General features: G+C 38.9%; 1 protein-coding gene across 1 annotated transcript; it reads right to left on the reverse strand.

The window, feature by feature from the left end:
* Positions 1 to 3,015: 3,015 nt before the first annotated feature.
* Positions 3,016 to 7,925, reverse strand: LOC104414597 (serine/threonine receptor-like kinase NFP). The gene is made up of 2 exons (XM_010025751.3): positions 6,713 to 7,925; positions 3,016 to 3,995 (listed from the first exon to the last, which is right to left on the reverse strand). Exons 1-2 carry the CDS (start codon positions 7,859 to 7,861, stop codon positions 3,246 to 3,248), a joined length of 1,899 nt encoding a protein of 632 aa, XP_010024053.2. The 5' UTR covers positions 7,862 to 7,925; the 3' UTR covers positions 3,016 to 3,245.
* Between the last annotated feature and the right edge of the window lie 12,495 nt (positions 7,926 to 20,420).

Raw genomic sequence — 20,420 nt, forward strand, 5'->3', positions numbered from 1 at the left:
GCCGCGCGGGCCGACGGTGACCCGAGCCACACCGTCGTCTCCCTCCACCGCATCGGCGACCGCGCTCGACGCCTCCTCGCCGCCACCGCATCGGCGACCGCCCCTCCGCCTCACGCCCGTCGACGCATCTGCGTCTCGAGCCTCCGTTGGCCACCGCCGCATCGATCTCACCGCGCCATGACCCACGACTTCGAGATCCGCTCGATCGTCGACCTGCGCCGGCCCACGACTCGGCCAAGGCCGTCCTCGCCGCTCCGCTCCTAGACGTCCGCCGCTCGAGACCCCACGGCCGAGCCCCGCACCGCAGCCGCCGCCGCCGCCCTAGCGACCCGCGACCCGGCTCCGTCACCCGCTCGCGAGTGGAGACGCTCGCGCGGGTCGGCGTCGGAGAGGACGGCGGTGGAAGCCGGATGGTCTCGAGACGAGGCGGCTGCCGCGCCGGAGAGTGGGAGGCGCGGAGAAGACGACGGTACGCTTGCACGAGGAGAGGCTTCGAGGAGACATGTTCCCTTTTGTTCCTTTTTTGTTTCGATTTGTGTTTGAAACAAAAACAAAATTTGTGTTTAGTTTGTTTTACATTTTTTTTGTTCCGGAACAAAAGAACAAAAAAGGAACGAAACGCTTCAAACGCGTTTAAATTCTTTTTTTGTTAAGAAAACAAAAAAGAAAAAGTGTTTAGAAACAAAAAAAAAAAATACAAACAAACGGGCCCTTATTGTCCATGTGCAGCAAATCGAGCAGCGAATTGGCTGGCTAGAACCCATCAAGCCAAGAAACTTCCTTTTAATTGGGTGGGCTACCCTCCTTTATTTCTCTTGGAAATTCTATGTTCAGAGTTTATCCATCGTTGTCTTGTAAGACTTGTCTATTTCGATGATATGAATGCAATATCTACTTTCGACCAAAAAATTAAAAAAATTGCTTTACCGTTAAGGAACAGAACTACTTATTAATGGTAGTGCAAAGCACCGTGTAGATTTCATCCGAAGCGGTTGCTCTCTCTGCTTCTCTTTTTAAGAAAAGCAATAAAAAGAGCCCCAGGAAAGGTATCAAGACTGGGAATCGTCGTCTCAAACATTGTCTCCCAAATCATGAAGATCTCTCGCTCCCAAATCCCAGATCGCCAAACGAATAAAATGTAACTATTTTTTTTTTTTCGAAAAAAAAATCCTATATTTTGCCGTGACAGTTTATATTAAACATTTTTTATTACATAAAAATCTCAAACTTATATCTATGTGACACATTTACCATAAATTTGTACGGTGCCACACACTTGCCCCAAAATTATTTTTTTTAACACCAAAAATCTCAAAGTTTTTAATGATACCAAAAAAGTCAAATTTGTTATGTATGACACATAAAATTTGAGATTTTTGGTGTCACAAAAAATATCACATAGATAAAAGTTTAGAATTTTTGGTGTCATAAAAAAAGTTTAGGGTAAATATGTCGTATTGGGCAAAGTTTGAGGTTTTGTGTTCCAAAAAATAGTTTAGAGTAAATGTGTCACTAAGCAAAGTTTCAATGCTTTTGGTGGCTTTTTCCTTTAAAAAAAAATTATTTATCTTGAATTTTTAAATGAAACAATCACATCATTAATTTGAAAAATATATCGAGTGCTCGACGAGTGCCACGTAGGATTTACACAAATCCGTTCACCATTGCCACATGTACCCGAAACTTCAAGTTTCTTTCTGGTCTTTCTCACTCTACACAAGTAGGGGCTGTCATAACCAAACTGGAAAACCAAACCAAAATCAGAATCAATCCAAATTTTCTTTCATTTCCTATTCAGCTTCAGATAATGAGAAAATTTTTTTTTTTAAATTCCAATTCAGATAGTTTTGGTCCAGTTTCGTTAATCAAGTTAAAAGTTGCCTCTCTTCTCAATATTACAATTTCCACATATCTCTCCTTTTGCACTAAACCTATTTTTAACAATTTATAAAAGAAAACCAAAAAATCAATTTGAACCAAACCGAGTATTTGGTTTGTGATTTTTGGTTCAAAACTAATATATACTCTAACCGTTTGATTTGAATTGGGGTTCTTGAAAGCTACAACTAAAGCGAAATCGTTAATACTAGGGGTATGCATCGGAACTGCCTGAACCAGGAACTATGCAAACCGAATTGGCCGATTTTAGGCGGTTTCTAAAGAGGGCAGTAATCTAATTCCCGATTCTCACTTTTTTGGGCCAGTGGCCAATCGGTCTAATTCTCGATTCCAAGGTGAAAACTAAACCGACTAGACCGGATTGGTTATTTTATATATATATATTATAATATTTATAAATTTCTTAAGAAAAAAAACTCTAATTCTTTCAAATTTCTCCCATTTTTCATTTTATTTTTGGCCAAAAACAGTAAATTTACCGATTCCATAGGATCGGACCGGACCAGTCGGTGGGTCCGACTCCCTATCTCGGAATTTGGGAATCGGTCCTCCCGGTTTGATTCCTAGTTCTTGGTTTTACCTCGGAACCGGACTGGACTGAAAAATGATCAATCCTATTAATACCCCCAGCACAGCTCCTGTTGCACTTTCTCTCTCTCTCTCACTTTCTTTTCTTCGCCACCAGACTTGTAGCTTGAAAATCTGGCCTGGCCTGGCCCAGCCCGGTCATGTTGGTTCAGGTTTTCAGTTGAGATCCTAGACCCATTTTTCCTTCGGGCTTACTCAATTTTTTTTCAGTGGGTCTGAGCTTGATGCCGGAATATATCACAAGCTCGGAACGGAGCTTCTTGACATTATATATATGTAGATCATCAATTTAATCTTACTATGGGAGGGTATATAATTAGTTTAATTTCACTAAGTTCTTATTCGACATATTTTTCTTTAAATCGTTTGGTCTGAGCGTGATTTTTCCAACTTATGATTATTTTATCAAGTCTCAAATGTTTTTCTTTGGACGATATAGATGAAAAGGTACAATCCTCTCTCTCCCCCCCCAAAAAAAAAACAAAAATAAAAAATTAAATCAAATCGATAACAAATAAAGTATATTCCTTGCATATAAGTATAACTAAATAAAAAGTATTGATTTGTGTTTAAACTGCATCACGAACCAAAATTTGATCAAACCATGCTAATGCATTTTTATGAAAACAGCATATACATATTATCACCCCAAAAAAACCTATCATAACTATAGCTCATCTATTCAAATTTATTTATCCACATTGTAATATAAGCCAGTAGATCCGACCATGGACTTTCTCTGTTTCTCTTTCTCTCTCTCATCTTGCCAAAACTTGAGCATCAGTTGATGATGCGTCCTCCGAAAAATCAAAGATGTCGTCGCTCCTGCACAAGGCGTACACGATTTCCACCATGCTCGGCCTCTTTGACGGATCCCGGTTCAAGCACGAGATCGCGATGCTCATCACGCTCGCGACGCTCTCCGTCGAGCACGCCTCGTCCGCCAGCAGGCCCTCGTCCATCCATCCCTTCAGCCTCTCGGCCTTCCCGATCTCCTCGGTGCTCCTCCCTCCGAAGGCCTCGACGGCGGCGGCCCACATCACCCTCCCCTCCTCGTCCGTCGCCTCCCTCCCCGAGACCAGCTCAAGCAGGACGACCCCGAAGGAGAACACGTCCATCCTCGTGGACACGACCCCGTCGGACAGGTACTCGGGGGCGATGTAGCCCTGGGTGCCCACGATGTGCATGGTGATGGCGTTGCAGCCCGACTTGGCGAGGCCGAAGTTGGCGATCTTGGCCCGCATGTTGGAGTCGAGCAGGATGTTGCTGCTCTTGATGTCCTTGTGGACGACCCGCGGGCGGGTATGCTCGTGGATGTACTGGAGGCCGTTGGCCACATCGACGGCGATGCGCAGCCGGGTCTTCCAATCCAGCCTCCCCCGGTGGCCGGCCTCGTGGAGCCACGAGTGGAGCGACCCGCTCGGGATGAACTCGTAGACGAGGTAGCAGTTCGCGTCCTCCGGGTCGATGCAGAAGCCCTCCAGCCTCACTAGGTTGCCATGGTTCACCTTCAAAAACAAAATGCATTATCATGTCACATTCTGATGCAAGGCAAATCAAATTTCTCAGAATAATGATGACTTGTTTACTATTTCGGAAATATTTTCCATATTTTCCGACATTCCAATCTAAAAATATCAATGGACAGAAAATATTTTTATAATCAATGGAAAATTTATGCACAAATTTAAGGCCATAATTTCCTCTCGAAAATCAAAAATAAATTCCCAAAATACAAACCCGACGCTCAAATTGGGAACCTTGGCCTGGGTCCAGACACCAAGGTCCCAATCTTAGCTAGGCCCAAGTCCGGCCACTAGGGTCACGGATCAACAGTCGGGGTCTCAGGCGCGGCCATCGGGGCCGAGTGAGTGCCGCTCGTTCACATGTCCCCAGCGGTCGCGCTTGAGACGCCGACGAACGTGCCCTGGTCCCCAGTGGCAAGCTCGGGCCTAGGACGCCCGATCCTCAAGTTCGAGTTACCGGCGCTCGAGCTTGAGACCAGGGATTTTCAAGACTTCTTCCCAAATTATGCATTTCATCGTTTCCCAGAACAAATATCAGAAAAATGACTTTCATATCATAAGCAAAAATAACTAGAAGATAAGTTTTTTTTCTTTTCTTAAAATATTTTCAACAAAGATTATTTTCGGAAAAATACCCGGAGTTTTTGTAAGGAAGATGAGCACCATTCGGCTCATTAATAAATAACGTAAGCGCCTTTCCGCAATTTGTGTTTTAGTTCAAGTTATTATTCCTCACACAGCCCACCTCAACATTTTGGGATACAGCTCTATAGTCCAGACAATAAAACAAAAAGTAAATAATATAAATATCATAATTAAACACGCATCGGGACAATAAGAACCATCGAAATATTTATTAAGTGGGAAAGTTGGGTAGATTCGTGCCTAAGCAATCGGCCAACCACCACATGCATAAGGAAGATTTATTATATAAATTTCACGGCAAAGAAACAATAAACGTACAAAAAAAGTAGGCAAAATACGTAAACAGTCATAACTTATTGAATCATGTTCAATTCAAACAGCGTATAAGAAAAATCTAGACAAATACTTAAAACAGCTTGAGAAGGGACGGCACGGAAAATTAGAAAAAGCACCATATATCTTAAATTATTGCATCATCCTTGGGTACTTTTTTTTTTTTTTATCTATCTTTGGGTACTTTACTTACACCTTACGCTTTAATATTCGTTATTTATTTTATTTTTTTTTACAATTTAGTCATGAAATATGAATTTTGACACCATAAATCCTTCGGTCGATCTATGCAATCGATTTATACTGAGTGGAAAATGATGATCACATTTCATTGTACAGTGATGAAAATGACTTTTTAACTGTACAATGACTTTTCAGCTAAAGCACATAGACCAAACGGTATATATAATGAGGGAAAACCTCAACTCACCTAAACCAAACATAAATAATTGAAAGTCGTATTAATTTATTTCGAAAAGAAAATGCAATAAGTCCGCGCATGATCAATTTTTTATTTTATGGTCGTTTTAATAATGGGGTCTTCTCCGTCCTGTCGCTATTCTAGAAGTTGTATAAAAATTTTCCATTTGTAAAACGATTATTCCAATTCATATCCTTTGTACAAAATAAAATAATAATGATACTAGTATTAATAAAAATCAAAGACAAAAGCCGCATGTGAGTGCATGTGCAGTCTTTCCACCTAGTCTTTCCACTGACATCACCATCCGAGGACAACGGCCAGTTCTTCATCGCATATAATAATTAAAAAATTGATTAAAAGGATTAAACTTTATTCAGATTCCAAAGTCATGATTACCGCCTCCCAACGTAATTTGACCCAACCCTCGCAATTAGATGTGCGTTTTCCGGCCAAACAAAACCACTCGGGAAAAAAATTACTTATCATAAAAAGGAAAAAATAAGTTCACGAAATAGTCAAATAAATCTCAAGATTTTCCAAGATTTTGACGAATTAATTAGTGCGTTAAGGGGAGTCATTAGCACTCTCGTGTCGACAAAAGTCTAGCCTGCCCACTTGCAAGGCCTGCCTCTGGATAACGCCATTTGAAAAGTCAGCGAATGTCGCTTTTACATGCTTTTGCAATTCTTGGATTTCTTTCCCCCCTTCTTTAATGAGAATGCAACGCAAAATTCACTTCTAGGAGAAAATTTAGATTTTCTTAATAGCTTTTTAAGATTATTTGAAGAGAATGGATACCCACGTAAATCCTAGAAGATATTGAGAAGAAACTAAAGGACTTATTAACTCTATTTTTTTGTTTTCTAATTTGCAAAAGGAAAAAGATTTAGAGTGTTTGATCAGTACTTGAATAGAACTATTGCGTTAACATTGTACAATTAAATTAAGAACCCTGACTAATAATAATACTTCTTAGCGATCTAACCACTAAGGTTCTACGATGTTTCATTAAATGGTCAATACAAGTCACGTTCACTAATTTAACCGATATTAGCCATTTTCTAAGTAGATTGCACAAAATTAAAATTTAATCTCATTATGTACAAATTAAACCCCCAACATGATCCGTTTTATTAACCATGTCATGCAATTTAGCACAATTTTGACATAAATATATCATTACTACCGTTTCGAACTCATTCAAGTGCACAAAACAAAGATGAAATGCGAGAAATTGGAAATCCAGGCAAACCAGAAGATCAATCAATCGAAGAGATAACCTAGACAAAGCGCTTACCTTCTGCAGAATCTTGAGCTCCTCGTAGGCGTTCCACTTCATCTTCTTGATCGCGAACATCTCGCCGTCGACGCAGCCCTTGTACACCGACCCCTGGATCAGGCACCTGGGGCTGAACCCTTCCGTCGCCTCCTTCAGCTCGTCGATCCCGAACACCCGGTACTTGTCCAGGCAGTCCGTCACGTCGGCCAGCAGGTTCACCTCCATCTCCCGCGACCCTTTGTCGCCGTACGCCTGCCTCTTCTCCCCTCCGTCTCCCTCCAACCCGCCCGGTCCCCTCTTCTCCCTCGATCTCTCCCTGTGAACCAAGAGCCCGATCCCCAGAATCAAGAACGCCCCGAGGAGTCCGACCCCGATGGCCAGCCCCACGATGAGCCCCGTCCTCTCCTCCTTCGCGGCCGGAGGGGCGGCGGGGGCGGCGGCGGAGACGTTGGGTTGGGTCAGATTCGGGAGCTTGGAGACGGGCACGAAGAGGGTCTCGGTGGTTTTGGTGCTGTTGCCGTTGATGTCCACGATGCTCTGTTCCGAGACCCCGAATCTCGACGCGACGCTCGAGAGGTTGTCGCTGGACTGGAGCACGTACGAGACCAGGTAATTGACCCCGCCCGCCACCTGGGTCGTGTTCGGGCACTTGCAGAAGATGGGGAACACCACGTCGTCCCCGATGCTCAGGTTCGTGGGGACCAGGGACGGGTTCACGACCTCGACCGACTGGTACGAGGTGAGGTTCTCGAAGGCCCCGGTGGAGACGAGGTAGAAGGTGTCGCCGGAGCGGATGGTGTAGTTGGTGTTGGCGCTGGAGATGTTGTTGGTGCCGTTGGTGGGGTTGCAGCCGCAGGTCAGGGGGACGAGCAGGGGCTGGTCGGCGACGAGGGGGGCGGACAGGGCGGCGGCGGAGGCGGAGATGTTGCTGGGTTCGGCGATCATGAGGCGGCTGACGCCGAAGAGGTCGCCGATGGAGGCGAGGTCGGTGTAGTTCGGGGCGAGGGCGCCCCGGTAGAAGGCGTAGGTCCGGCAGGGGTAGCCGGTCTGGCTCGCCGTGCAGTTGTAGCCGGTGATGTTGGGCTGCGCGTGCGAGCGGTGGAGGAAGACGCCGACGAGGATGAGGAGGAGCAGGAGGAGAGTGGGCTGGTGGAGTTTGGCTGTCATTTTGTTTCTTTTTTTTTGGGTTTGTTTTGGATGCTTGCTGGCTTGTCTGTGAGGAGGGGTTTATATGCAGGAGGATTCTTCTTTGAGTTTTTAAAGGGGTCGTTTCCTCGGGCTGATATTTCCAACTTGTCCACGGGAATTGAATGATATAATTTCAAAGTATCATAATTATATCTATAATTTAATATCACAAAAATATCAAATTAATGTTAAATCAATATGCATATGATAAATTTAACCTAAATGGTAATTCTGTGATTTTAAATTAATTTTTAACTATTATAAACCTAAATTAGTATATTGTTAATAAATTTATCATCTGTTAATTTCTGTTAAATTTGATTAATATAATGCAAAATCACAAATTAATATATTTATAATAAATAGAGAGTAAGACCTCAAATTATCATATCAATCAATTATCATATATCATCAAACTCATCGATTTGATTGTAAAATGTAATGAAACTAATTAAAGGTAAATTTATCAATTTTGTATTCTGGATATTCAAAATAATAGTTTAAGGTAAATCTATAATGGATACACCAATTTAAAGTTTTTTTTTGTTTTAACTTTTATAATTATGTGATTGCCCATTTCTCAAATAATATCGAGATCACGTATGCATAATAGCATATAAGTTCCACTTAACATGACAAGGTTTGGCAAAAAAGCTTATGCCTACCTAGTTATTCAGAGCTCAACATTCGGAGTGTTAGACTTTCAAGCTCAAACCGTTTCCTAAGGTCTGATGAAATTAAAAGTCCAATTTATACAACTTTGGTGTATTAATGTAAGCAGTGATTGGAATGAGTTTGTCTAGATCTAGAAGGAGAGAGGGCGAGTGGGAACAGAGAAAATTGTCGAGACGTCAGTCAAGCATTGGGTAATTGGAGATGGGAATCAAATGTTGTGGGTCAAATCAAGATAAGGTTGTGGGAATGACGGACGGATGTGGTCAGGGAGTTCGTCAGTTCTTTCACGTCGGTGGCCGATTTTGACTTTTGGTTGGCAGCTGAAGACGGGAGACACGTGGCACCAATCCAATGGCTTTCTCTCTTTGACTACGGGCCCACTGGAGTCAAAGTCAGTAAGCCCTTGATGGGCTCTCGGTTCGACTGATTTGCTGCTAGAGATTTGTTTGCCTGATTTCCGGGGAAGAAGAATCGGAATTAATGGAGCATCTTGTCGAGGTGAGATCGAGTTAGTCAGCACTCAACTTGATAGGTTCATGAAATTAGTCTAGTTTCTACTATTATATTCAAATTAATTTTATATGTACGCATATGCGTAGTGCTGAGAAAATATTTTAACCTATTAGACTAGAGTTCAATTGAGGTGCTCAATGGGGCAGGCACAAATAGGGCCAGATGTCGTGCTTAATGCTTCGCCCAGGGGAGCTTGTATGTAACGTACGATTTTCAAAATTTGCACAGGCCAGGTTTTCTCATGTAAGGGCGTTGCCCAAATTTGTCCATCCATCTTTAGTGTCTCCCAGGCCTGCAAAGGGCGAGGAGGTTGCTTACTTGTTGGTCACCTTTAAAGCTCAAGCTCGAGGGGACGTGTGGGGGTAAAAACTTGAATATCTTGAGTTTCTGTGGGAACCAAGTTCGAACAATAAATTCAATACCTGATTGAGATCGAGTCATGTTTCAACTTGACTTGACTAGATTAAACCCCTATTCTTGACCATCGTAATCATTCTCTTAGAGCACGTGAAGCTAGTTATAGGTCAAAAGCTTATAAAGACATGTATCGAACAAATTTCAAGTGACTAAGGTTCCATTTATTTGATGGAAATAAATGATTTTGAAAATATTATTAAAAAATATCGTATGTATTACTTACAAAAATTAATAAAAAAAAATAATTTCATCATTTTCATTTATATAAAATATTTAATCATAAATTATTATTGATAATAAAAACATTCTTCATCGAAAATATTTTCCAAATTATTAATTTATAAAAGATGTTGGTGCTCTCTGGGTATATGCTTTACCTGTGGAGTCTGTGATTAGTATTGGCAAATGAAAATGTTTCCATTGTAAACAATTTTACGTGTTGAAACAAATCTAAGACATGTCAGTCTCATGGAAAGTCCATGTTAGCCCACAATAAGGCCTTATCTTGTTGGACTTTTAAAAAGGCTAAATTTCGTGTATCTATTATCTAAACTCTTTTTTCTAAATCAAGTCCAACACATATTAGAAACTATAAGAGCGCGCACTTCATCCTACAAAACCACACAAAGTTGTCATGCGTATTATAGGCGTGTTTGACAACCACAATGAAGTGGTGAAAATAAACTTTTCAACACTAGGTCCATTTGTTTTGAAGAAAAAACTATTTTTGAAAAATTATTTCCAATTTTCCACGGTATTTGGATGACGGAAAATTAATTGTTATACGAAAAATGTTTTTCATGGACTAAAAACAATAAGTTCAGATGGGGGAAAAGCGACTTCCCCATTTGGCAAGAAAGAAATCAATTTTGTAAATCACCAAAAAAGGAAAACCAACCATTTTCTTTTTTCTATGGAAGTAGTTTTCCTTTATCATGAATTTTTCAATGAAACTGATATACCCTCAATGTCATTAAGTGTCTTCGATTAGGAGTAAGCGATTCCAGGTTGCGTTTAAGTTCCTAGTGGAACTTAGAACCTATTGGTCAAAATAAGTTTTCAAATTTTTAGAACCTAAAACCTATCATGCTCAAAAACTTGGAACCTAACATGTCACAAGTTTCAGGATTGATTCCAAAGTTTATAAAGGTTCCACTTGAACTATTACTGGAATGATTATAGTGAATCATCACCTTTAATAACTATTATTTATTAGTATCCCTGATCATAACTCATATTTAGACATAGAAAAATTATGAAACATTAACAAAATAAAAATATCAGTCATGAATATCGCAAAAAATGGAAGTTGATACTAGTGATTTTATATTACACAATCATTATTGAATGTTATGAAATGACTTATCTCAGGTTCTCGGTTCACTTGGAACCTGAAATTTAACTATTGAAATAGATTCCACAATTTTTAAATCTTGGAATCTACTCCTCATATTATAAAATTTGGAACCACTCTGATTTCCACCTGTCCGATTCTCACGTTTCCATTTTTATTCTAGGATTGTGCTCCCCCTACGTTTGATAACCTCAACTGCATGCGGCCTAATGATTTTTTTTTTAAGCCAAAACCCACTTGATGACGGTAAGTGAGGTAGGACTTTCTGAATTGGTTAAGTTATAATATATCCAATGGAAATTATAATATTATCAATTGCATTATCAAAACATTCAAATAATATAGTTGTTAAGTAAGGAAGGGTTCACTTAATTGGCAAGTTATAAAATATCCAATGGAAATTAAATCCTTATTAATTATATTCTCAAAACCTTCCAATAGTATTCACTCCTCTATGTTTGGTGGGGAAGCTAATAAAATTTATCGATCGATTTTTATCCATTATCATACCAATTTTTTAAATTTTCATTTTAGTATATTATTTACTCTACCTGGGTCAAACCAATAATATTCACTCTCTCATTTTATTTTCTTTCACAGCATTGAAACAACCTACGACTTCGCGACCATGAAAATACAACAGTAATCTTATTTGTCTTGACTAGAACGGCCTTAAATTGGATGACAGATGTAGAAAGAACCTTCTTGTTTTGGCGAGGTTCGAGGAAGGCACCGTGCGCATCGAAGCTAGCTCCTCGTTCACCGTGCAGCGAGATTGACGAATTGTTAATTGAGGGTGCCCTCGGGAGGGTTTTGACTCCATGACTTTGCATCTAGACATAAGAATTTAATTCCAAGGGTTTCCACTTAATGCAAATATTGTTCGGTAACCAATATAAAACATACTTTAGTAAGCAACTGGTAAAATGAGAAATCAAATAAATGACTAAGAAAAATGAGAGAGCAATTTCAAGTAATGTGATACTTACTGTAAATACACAACTGAGAGAGCAAGGCCTCGTGCCCTTAGGTAATGCGACGCTGACGATGCATGACCCTAGGCAAGCCCTCACCATTGCATGATGCGCTGGCATTGGAGCAACAAGCCAGATCTTGCAAGGTGAGACCACTTGGCTAGATCTCGAAGACGTGACTCTCGCAAGTGTGGGTCAAATCATGGAATATGACTTGTGTAACCTTCGGTAAACCCTTGCCGGCGCGGCTTGACCGTCAGCAAAGATTGCCAGCCTCTTTCATGAAGCTTCCTAGCCATGATTGACCATAGCTTTCGCTTTGTTTCTTGCGTCGATTAAATGCTCTCCCAAAGGCATCCTAAGAGTGGCTATACATTGGCAACTACATGCACAAAAGGGTAAATTATTTATTGTGCCCGTTTACATGAATGGTCTCATCATCATCATTGGAAATGAAAGGGAAATTCACCTATTGTGAGAGGAGGTGTCAAAATGAGTCCTAAACTCACTTTTTAATTTATATTTAGTGACCCACTAGACATGCTGATGCCCAAGGGTAAGGGAATTAGGTGAGGTGGGGACATTTAGTTTCGAGTGTAGTATACAAGATTTCATGATTGCAAAGAAGCAGAGTAGATGTATGAGAGAAGGGGGGTTAGAGTAGGATGTATAAAAAAAAGGTCTCATATTTAGTGGACAAAAAAGGACTTCTCCTTTTGGTAGAAAGGAAATCACTTTTTCTAAATTACTAAGGGTGCATTTGGCAATTAGAGTAGGATGTATAAAAAAAGGTCTCATATTTAGTGGACAAAAAAAGACTTCTCCTTTTGGTAGAAAGGAAATCACTTTTCCTAAATTACTAAGGGTGCATTTGGCAATTGGTCAAATAATAACCGATTCCATTTTTTTTTTTTCGAGAGTAAATTTGAAATATAAATCAATTTGGTAAATTTTTTAATTCTAGGAATAAAAATCATTTTTTTCCGAGAATAGATTTCAAATATAAATCCATTTGGTAAATTTTTTTATTTCAAAGAATAATTTTTTTTTTCAAAAATAAATTTGGAATAGTATTAAGAAGTAGAAAAAAATTACTTCTTTATTTCCAAGAATAATATCATAATCAAACCAAAAACAATTTTTCTTTTTTCTCTTTTCTTTTCTTCTTTTCTCATTCTCTCTTATTCTCTCTTCTTCTTCCCCCAACTGATGATCGGCCATCACTGTCGCCACAGGTAGTGGTTGGCAACCGGTTAGGTGGGGTACGATGAGCTTGTCGTACCTTGCCCTCATTGGACCTGGCCTTGCCGATCACCAGAGATCTGCCACGAAGGAGGAAAAGAGAAAGGAAAAAAAATGAGAAAAAAAATTAAAAAAATGTAATTAAAAAACTAAAAGAAACAAAAAATAAATTAGGAGTGATACTAAATGCATTTTTATTCGACAATAAAAATATTGGATAGTTACCAAATGTACTCAAATGCTCAAAAATTCTTCTCGGGAACAAAATAAAAAAGAATTATTTATGACCATATGTTTTTCCCAAGAACGGAATCGTTATCAAACGCACTCTAAACAAATAAAAACTAACCATTCATCTGAAAATGATTTCCATGGAAAGTATTTTCCTTTATCATGAAATTTTAAATACATCCTTAGGCTGCGAAAATATGATATTTTTAGAAAATGTTTTTCAGGTTAATATTTTCTGGTGTTTGACTAAAACTTGAAAATGAAAAGAAAAATATTTTTCACGGTGTGGAAAGGAAAATATTTTTTTCTTAAATATATGTGCACTATTTTTTGATGTTTGGTCTCCAGCCTTGCCTCTACGGGCCTGAATCTTTGGCTCGCTAGACTCCGTGAAAACTATTTCACTGAAGAAGGATCGCTAATTTCCAGTCCTCTAACCGAAATGAAGAACTATTCGAAAGACCAAAGAGGGGGAAAAAAAAGAATTATCACCGGCAATTCAGTCTTCGGGCGACTTTGAAATCAACATCCAACAGGCAAATTGGAAATTGGACACAAATTCTCTTCGCTTGACTCTCTAGACAACAAAGACCAAATAAACCAAAGAGGAAGAAAAACTAATCGCCAAAAATCAAACTGTAAAGGTGAAATTCGGAGAAGATGATGGACAGGGGCCTCGTGCTCTTCTTTCCCTTTCGATTATCCAGTGAAATCTGCTGAGAGCAAGACCACGGCGGAGGGGCTCGATGCAAAGTTGCTCTCGAAGCCGACATAACAGCTACTGCGCACGACCTAGTCGATGCAGAGAGAGCTGAGGAAGAAGACTGAGTGGTGAATCACGGCCGAGTCTATCGCGACTGAGTCAAGGCTGATCGTGACCGATTCAATGTTGTCGAGCTCGAATTCGAGCTCGGGACATCAAATTCAACATCACTGAGTTCAGATCACGGGTCACTTGAGCCCCGTGACACCCTCGCGATGACAAGGAGCTGAGGTCGCGGAGGGGTCGTTGGAGGTTGTGGTGCAGCTCGGAGGTTTGGATGGCGTTGGGCGAGTGCCGGTGAAGTTATGGCGAGTAGTCCGTGCACATGAACATGAGGATTGAGGAGTAGTGAAGGTGCAAAAGGGAGAAAAGAGAAGTCTTGGCGTGAGAAAGAAGGGAAATGATTTTTTGTTTTTAGAAACATAAATCATTTTCCCCAATTTTTGAAGGATATATATTCTTTTTTATTTTCTATTGATTGGAAAATATTTTCTTTGAAAACATTATCCACGAAACAAACATCCTTAATTCATTAAGTGCATTCAATGACGCATAACTTAATGAATTTTTTTAAAACCAAAAACCACTTGGTTAAGTTTTAAAATATCCGGTGGAAATTAAAATCTTATCAATTATAGTATCTAAACCTTCAAATAATATAGTTTGTAAGTAAGGAAGGGTTTACTTAAGTGGTTAAGATATAAAATATCCCATGGAAAATAAAACCATATTTGTTATATTCTCAAAACCTTCCAAATAATATTCACTCGTCCATGTTTGGTAGGGAAGCTAATAAAATTTATCAGTCGATTTTTATCCACTATCAAACCGACTTTATAATTCTTTTGCAGTATTTTTTTTTAGTCTACCTAACAGCTTAATTCGGTACAGATTGTAAGATCAATGTTGACTCTTAGGTTATTTGCTTTACAAAAAATAAAAGATTTAAAAAATATTTTTCTAAAAATAAACATACCCATTCCTTACATAATTAAATGAATGAAAACAATTTCAATGTTCACGAAAATGTTTAGATAAGAAATTATTGTCAGTAATAAAATATCTTTCATCAATTAATTATTTCAAGTGATAGAGACAACATTTTTAAAAAAATATTTTTAAAATTATTTATTTTTTACAAAATAAAACCTTAAACTTAGCCGACACTCGTACCGTCAAATAAGTAACGATTTCGCAGCCTCAAAAATTCAACAACGAACTTGTTTGTCGGGACTAGAACAGCTTTGGATAGGACGAAAGAGTTAGATTCTTCTCCCACTTAGCAGAAAGAAACCCCTTCATCGTTTGCGTCCCGTGCGGGGCACGGCGTGATTGAGAAAGGCACTGGACGCATCATCGAAGCAAGCACCTCGTACACGACATGGCGAGGTTGCCGCACTATTGATTGAGCGTTGCGTTTGGGACAGTTTTGACTTTGTAACTTTGAATCTAGACGAAAGAATTTGATTCCACGGATTCTCACTTGACGCAGATATTGTTTGGTAAACAATAAAAATCATACTTTAGAAACCAACTTGTAAAATGAGAAATAAAATAAATGATTAACAAAAATGAGAGAGCAATCTCAAGCAATGCGATCCTTGGCGTAATGACAACCGAGAGAGCAAGGCCTTGCAACCTTAGGTAATGTGACACTGACGCTGGGTGACCCTAGGCAAGGCGCCGCTTGCACGAAGTACTGGCATTCGAGTAACAAGCTAGTTCTTGCGAGGTGAGACCACTTGGCTAGATTTCAAATGCATGACTCTCACAAGTGTCAGTCAAATCATGGATTTTTTTTTTTTTGAACAGCAAATCATGGAATTTGACTCGCATGACCTTTGGCGAACCCTATCGACCCTCGGCGAAATTTGCCAGCCTCCTTCGTAAAGCTTCCTAGCCATGATCGACCACGGCTTTCTCTCTGTCTCTTATTCAGATCTGGCGCAAGAAAAGTTCAAAATTTAGGAGTAAAACATAAATTTTAATATATTAATGAGGGCAAGATTGGAACAAAAAACTTCATTAAACCTCTTAAGTTGCATTTTGCAAAAATACTAAAACCCAAAGTAAGGCGCTTGCATTGAGTTTTGAACATTTTCAAAGAAAAACTCTGCGACAAAATCTTTGAAATTGTGCTATCAAACACCAAAACTTTGATTTAAGAGCCTCTAGAGGCCCAGAGCTTCTTATAAATGCTCTCTCAAACGCATCTTAAGAGTGGTTGGCTTTACATTAGCAATTGCATATCCAAGCTTACTTGTGAAGGCACCAGAAGCTAAATTAGTTATTAGGCTAATTTAACGTGAATGATCTCATAACCATCATTTCTGATGACGGAAGGGAAATACATCTATTATTGTGAGAAATCGGTGTCAAAATGAGTCATATATTCACTTTTTAACTCAGATTTAGTGACCCAATAGTAAGGGAAGTAATGATATTTACTTTTAACTGTGAGGTTTGACCCTCACGCTCTACAAATGGCATAGCAAAAATATAAAAGAGATGATTGTTAGAATATGACAGACAAAAAAAAAAAAAAAAAAAAAACTCATATTTAGTGGGTTAAGTCATAAGTGGATTAGTTAAAATTTAGAGAATGGATTCTTATGGATTTAGACAATTTAAACTAGCAAAACCCAATTAGATTTGGGTTTGATAATGATACCCACCAATTATCCATGTTAATCAAAAGGGAAAGTTCTATAAGTGGTCTTTTAGCACGAACTTCATTTATGTAAGAGCTTTTTGATGTGGATTATATTAATTGAAATTGTAATTTACTGTTTTACGGCTTTAGTCTAATAAGGTAAGTTATAAAGGTTCTTAATCGGTGTAATATGGGTCAGGTTTATGGGGGCAGTTAAGCCCGATCCGAGATGAGAGAGTCTAGCTGAATTTTTTTAAAATAGCACTAAAGTCTCTTCTTTAATCTGCATGCACAAATACAATCTCACATAAGGAGCTGTTATAGAATTGTATTGTGAAAGACACTCTCTTTGAGCTAGTGATTTAGAGAGCAATAAAGGAGAAAATTTGAATTTTGGATCACTGCTATTTCACATTAAAAACAATAGATTCTAAATCGCATATACAAGTCTCTTGTTTCCGTTACTATGTTCTAGATTCTTGCTTTGTCGATCCTGGGGGTGCCGTTTTCAACGGCTTACAATTTATACTTGATTACTGTACTTATCAGGAACCCAAAACAGCATGCCGAGACAGCACCAAGGTTTTTCCGATATACCCACTTTTTCCTCGAATAAAAACATCACCTATATACAAATAACATCCCACGCAAACCTAATATTATTCTGCCCGCTAATATTTTGCCAAAAAGAATCAAATTAACAATATTTCTTGCCTTTTTTTTCTCCAAGAAAAGGAAACATAGTCTGTTGATGTTACCGATTGCTTGACAGCACCCAGAAAAATAAACGGTTAGATCATAAAATAAAAATTTACAATAATGAAATAAATTTGTCAATTTGAATGGAACTCATTTTGGACTCATTCAAATATGATTTGACCTACTCTTTTGACAGATCTACTAGAGTTAGTCATTTTTAGGATGGACTGGTTTTTATTTTATAGAATCGGGAATCAGCCCACCTGACTAGACCCACCTGAGAATTGAACTGGACCAGTTAGTCCAACTCCCTCGTCGGTCTAGGAACTAGCCGTTCATGATTTAGCCAAATTTGAGTATAGAGATTACCTCATGTAACTATCAGTTTTGTCCCATCACGGCACTAGTAGATAAATTCAAGTAAAATATTCATAATCGTCTCTCCAAACCAAGAAACATAATGGACCTTCTCATAGTGCAATTCCTCATGTAGACCACTTTGACTGGTTACTGTCGTGTCAGACTGGAGAGGGATCGAGGGATTTACAGGAGCGACGGACAGAGGGTGGCATTGAGCCTCGAGCGAGAGGGACAAAGGATGGTGTTGAGCCACCAGCATTAAGCCATGAGCGAGAAGGACTAAGGACAATGAGGAGGGAGGCATGACAGGCGTGGTTCACGAGATTGAGAGTGAGCGTTGCTGTTGTGAGCGAAAGGCGTAACTAAGAGTGAGCGACGAGGCGTGATCGAGAGTCTGAGATTGAGCGTGTGAGCGAGAGAGATGCGTGAGCAAAGAAAGGGGAAATTAGAGTTTATACCTTTCATTGTGACTCAGAGTGAAATGGAAAGGATGGGCAATTAGAGGTTAGGTTTTTAGTTTGCAATGATAAGAATTAAAAATATATATAACTATCCAGTCTGGGGGATCCGCGTGGGTGGGTCCACACTTGGACCGGAAACGGGATCGGTATTCACCAGTTCCATTTTTTAGGAACCAAGAAGTGCCTAGAACTTGTAAATTTGGTCCAATTTCTAATTCAATTTGATTTTTTTTCTTACTCACAAGGTCTATGTATCGGCTTAACTCCAAATGAAGGAGCTTGGTAAGCTCAGAGAAAATATCCCGAGCATGAAGAGGGTAGAAGAGAAGATGGTCTCTGCCTATGGTAAGAGAAATAGTCCAAGATTTTTCGTGGAAGAATAAAGTGGATATATATATATGTAAACTTTGAGAACACACATCGATCATCAATATAAACATATTGATATGTTCTTGCATCGAGATGATTAATTGAAGATGTCAATTTTTCTTTTCTAAAAGATAGAAAAGTTGGGTGAGCATTAACAACCTGAATAATATCGAGTTAGCGCAACGGAACAAAACGATCTCCTCTCTTGTGCAAACCTTTAAGAAACAATATAATATAGCAATATAATACCAAGCATGTAGATAAAAGGTAATTTTTTTGCATAAAAAACTTCATTGACATGAGGAGATAAAAACCACAAGACTAAAGTCCACCTAAAAATCTTCACTATCAACAAAAATGGATGAACAAAGTTCTTCTCTAAAAATGCTAGAGGTACATAGCCATAAAGACATCAAGATCAAGGATAAATCTCACCAGAAATGCAAGTTCGATAAAACCCATGAAAAACTTGATGTAGGGAGCTTGAAGTGACAATCAAATTGATTAGAATCAAGAAGAATGTATCATGAGCATCCTAACAAAATTTCAGCTCAATCAAGCCACAGATCGACTTCCGAACTTCAGCTTGATGCAAATTATATATTGTCCTCAACCCATATTTCTTGCTCTCTCTGGCTCTCTTGTTATTGCCTCTTAACTAGGGTTGTGTAAAAGAATCAGAAACCACCCAACTCGCTAGGAATCGGACCAACTCAATTGGAATCGGCGATTCTTATGGGGCAGTCCGGTTCCCAATTCCAATTTAGTGAAATTGGTGAGTATTGGTTCAATTCCTCTTTTTAAGCGTGGAATTGCTCGTTTATCCATTTGAATTATTTTGTAGTTTTTTAACAACACACCACACACACACACACACACACACACACAAGCCAGACCGGTATATATATTTAAAAAAAGAAATTCCATCTCAAATACTTAATTATTTTGTAGTTTTTTAACAATACACACACACACACACACTCACACACACATGCATTTTGTAGTTATTAGATATTATTGACTAATTTTATTTCTTTGGTGTATAATAGGATTAATCCCTTACTTTTTTTTTCATTCTTATAATCCATTTACTTGCTCTCTTAACCAAAAAGAAAAATAGAGAGGAAGGAGAGAACTTATTGGATATGTCGATAAGAGCCAACGGCTCATTTTAAGAATATAATTAGGTCTCTTATTAGCCATTCTCATGATTAAATTATGTTGATGTTAAAAAAAGATGAATCAAACGATTAATATTTTAATTTTTATGGAGGTTAGGACTTTTAACGTGAAGTCTGATTCTCTGCTTGTTTCCGGTGTCGAGAATCCTTTAAAAGATCATACCATGACCTTGGAAGAAATTAAGTTTTTAGTTAACGAGTATTATTTAGTCATTTTGCTTTATAGTTTTCAATTTTTAATCAAAATCAATGGCTTGCAATTTAATCTGAATATAAGGCCGAACAAGCTTTATAGGGATTGAGAACCAATTCTATAAACCCACCTAGAAACTGCACACCCACCTAGGAACTGCACTAGACCGACGGTTTGGGTGGATCCTTAGAACTAACGAGCTGGTCTTGGTTCCAATTTTTAAAAACTGGTCCTTAGTGAATGATTCTAGGTTCCAAGATGGGAACCGTCAACCTGATCATGCTCACCCCTACAGTTTGAGTGAACACTTTTTGTGGCTACTATACAAAAGATAATGAAAGATTATTTTCTTCATATGAATTAGCCCATATTCATATGGGCTCAAGCCTTTATATTTGTAATTCATTGAGCTTCCTCCGGCCAACAAAAAGATGGGAGCTTGATCGATTTTAG

The sequence above is a fragment of the Eucalyptus grandis genome, chromosome 8 (assembly GCF_016545825.1).
Source record: "Eucalyptus grandis isolate ANBG69807.140 chromosome 8, ASM1654582v1, whole genome shotgun sequence".
Classification (NCBI taxonomy): domain Eukaryota; kingdom Viridiplantae; phylum Streptophyta; class Magnoliopsida; order Myrtales; family Myrtaceae; genus Eucalyptus; species Eucalyptus grandis.

Excerpts from the sequence above, each read along its gene's own strand:
- LOC104414597 (XM_010025751.3), bottom strand. The coding sequence starts at position 7,861 with ATGACAGCCAAACTCCACCAGCCCACTCTCCTCCTGCTCCTCCTCATC. Across the intron at positions 3,996-6,712 it reads AGCTCAAGATTCTGCAGAAG|GTGAACCATGGCAACCTAGT; the intron begins GTAAGCGCTTTG and ends TTGTTTTTGAAG.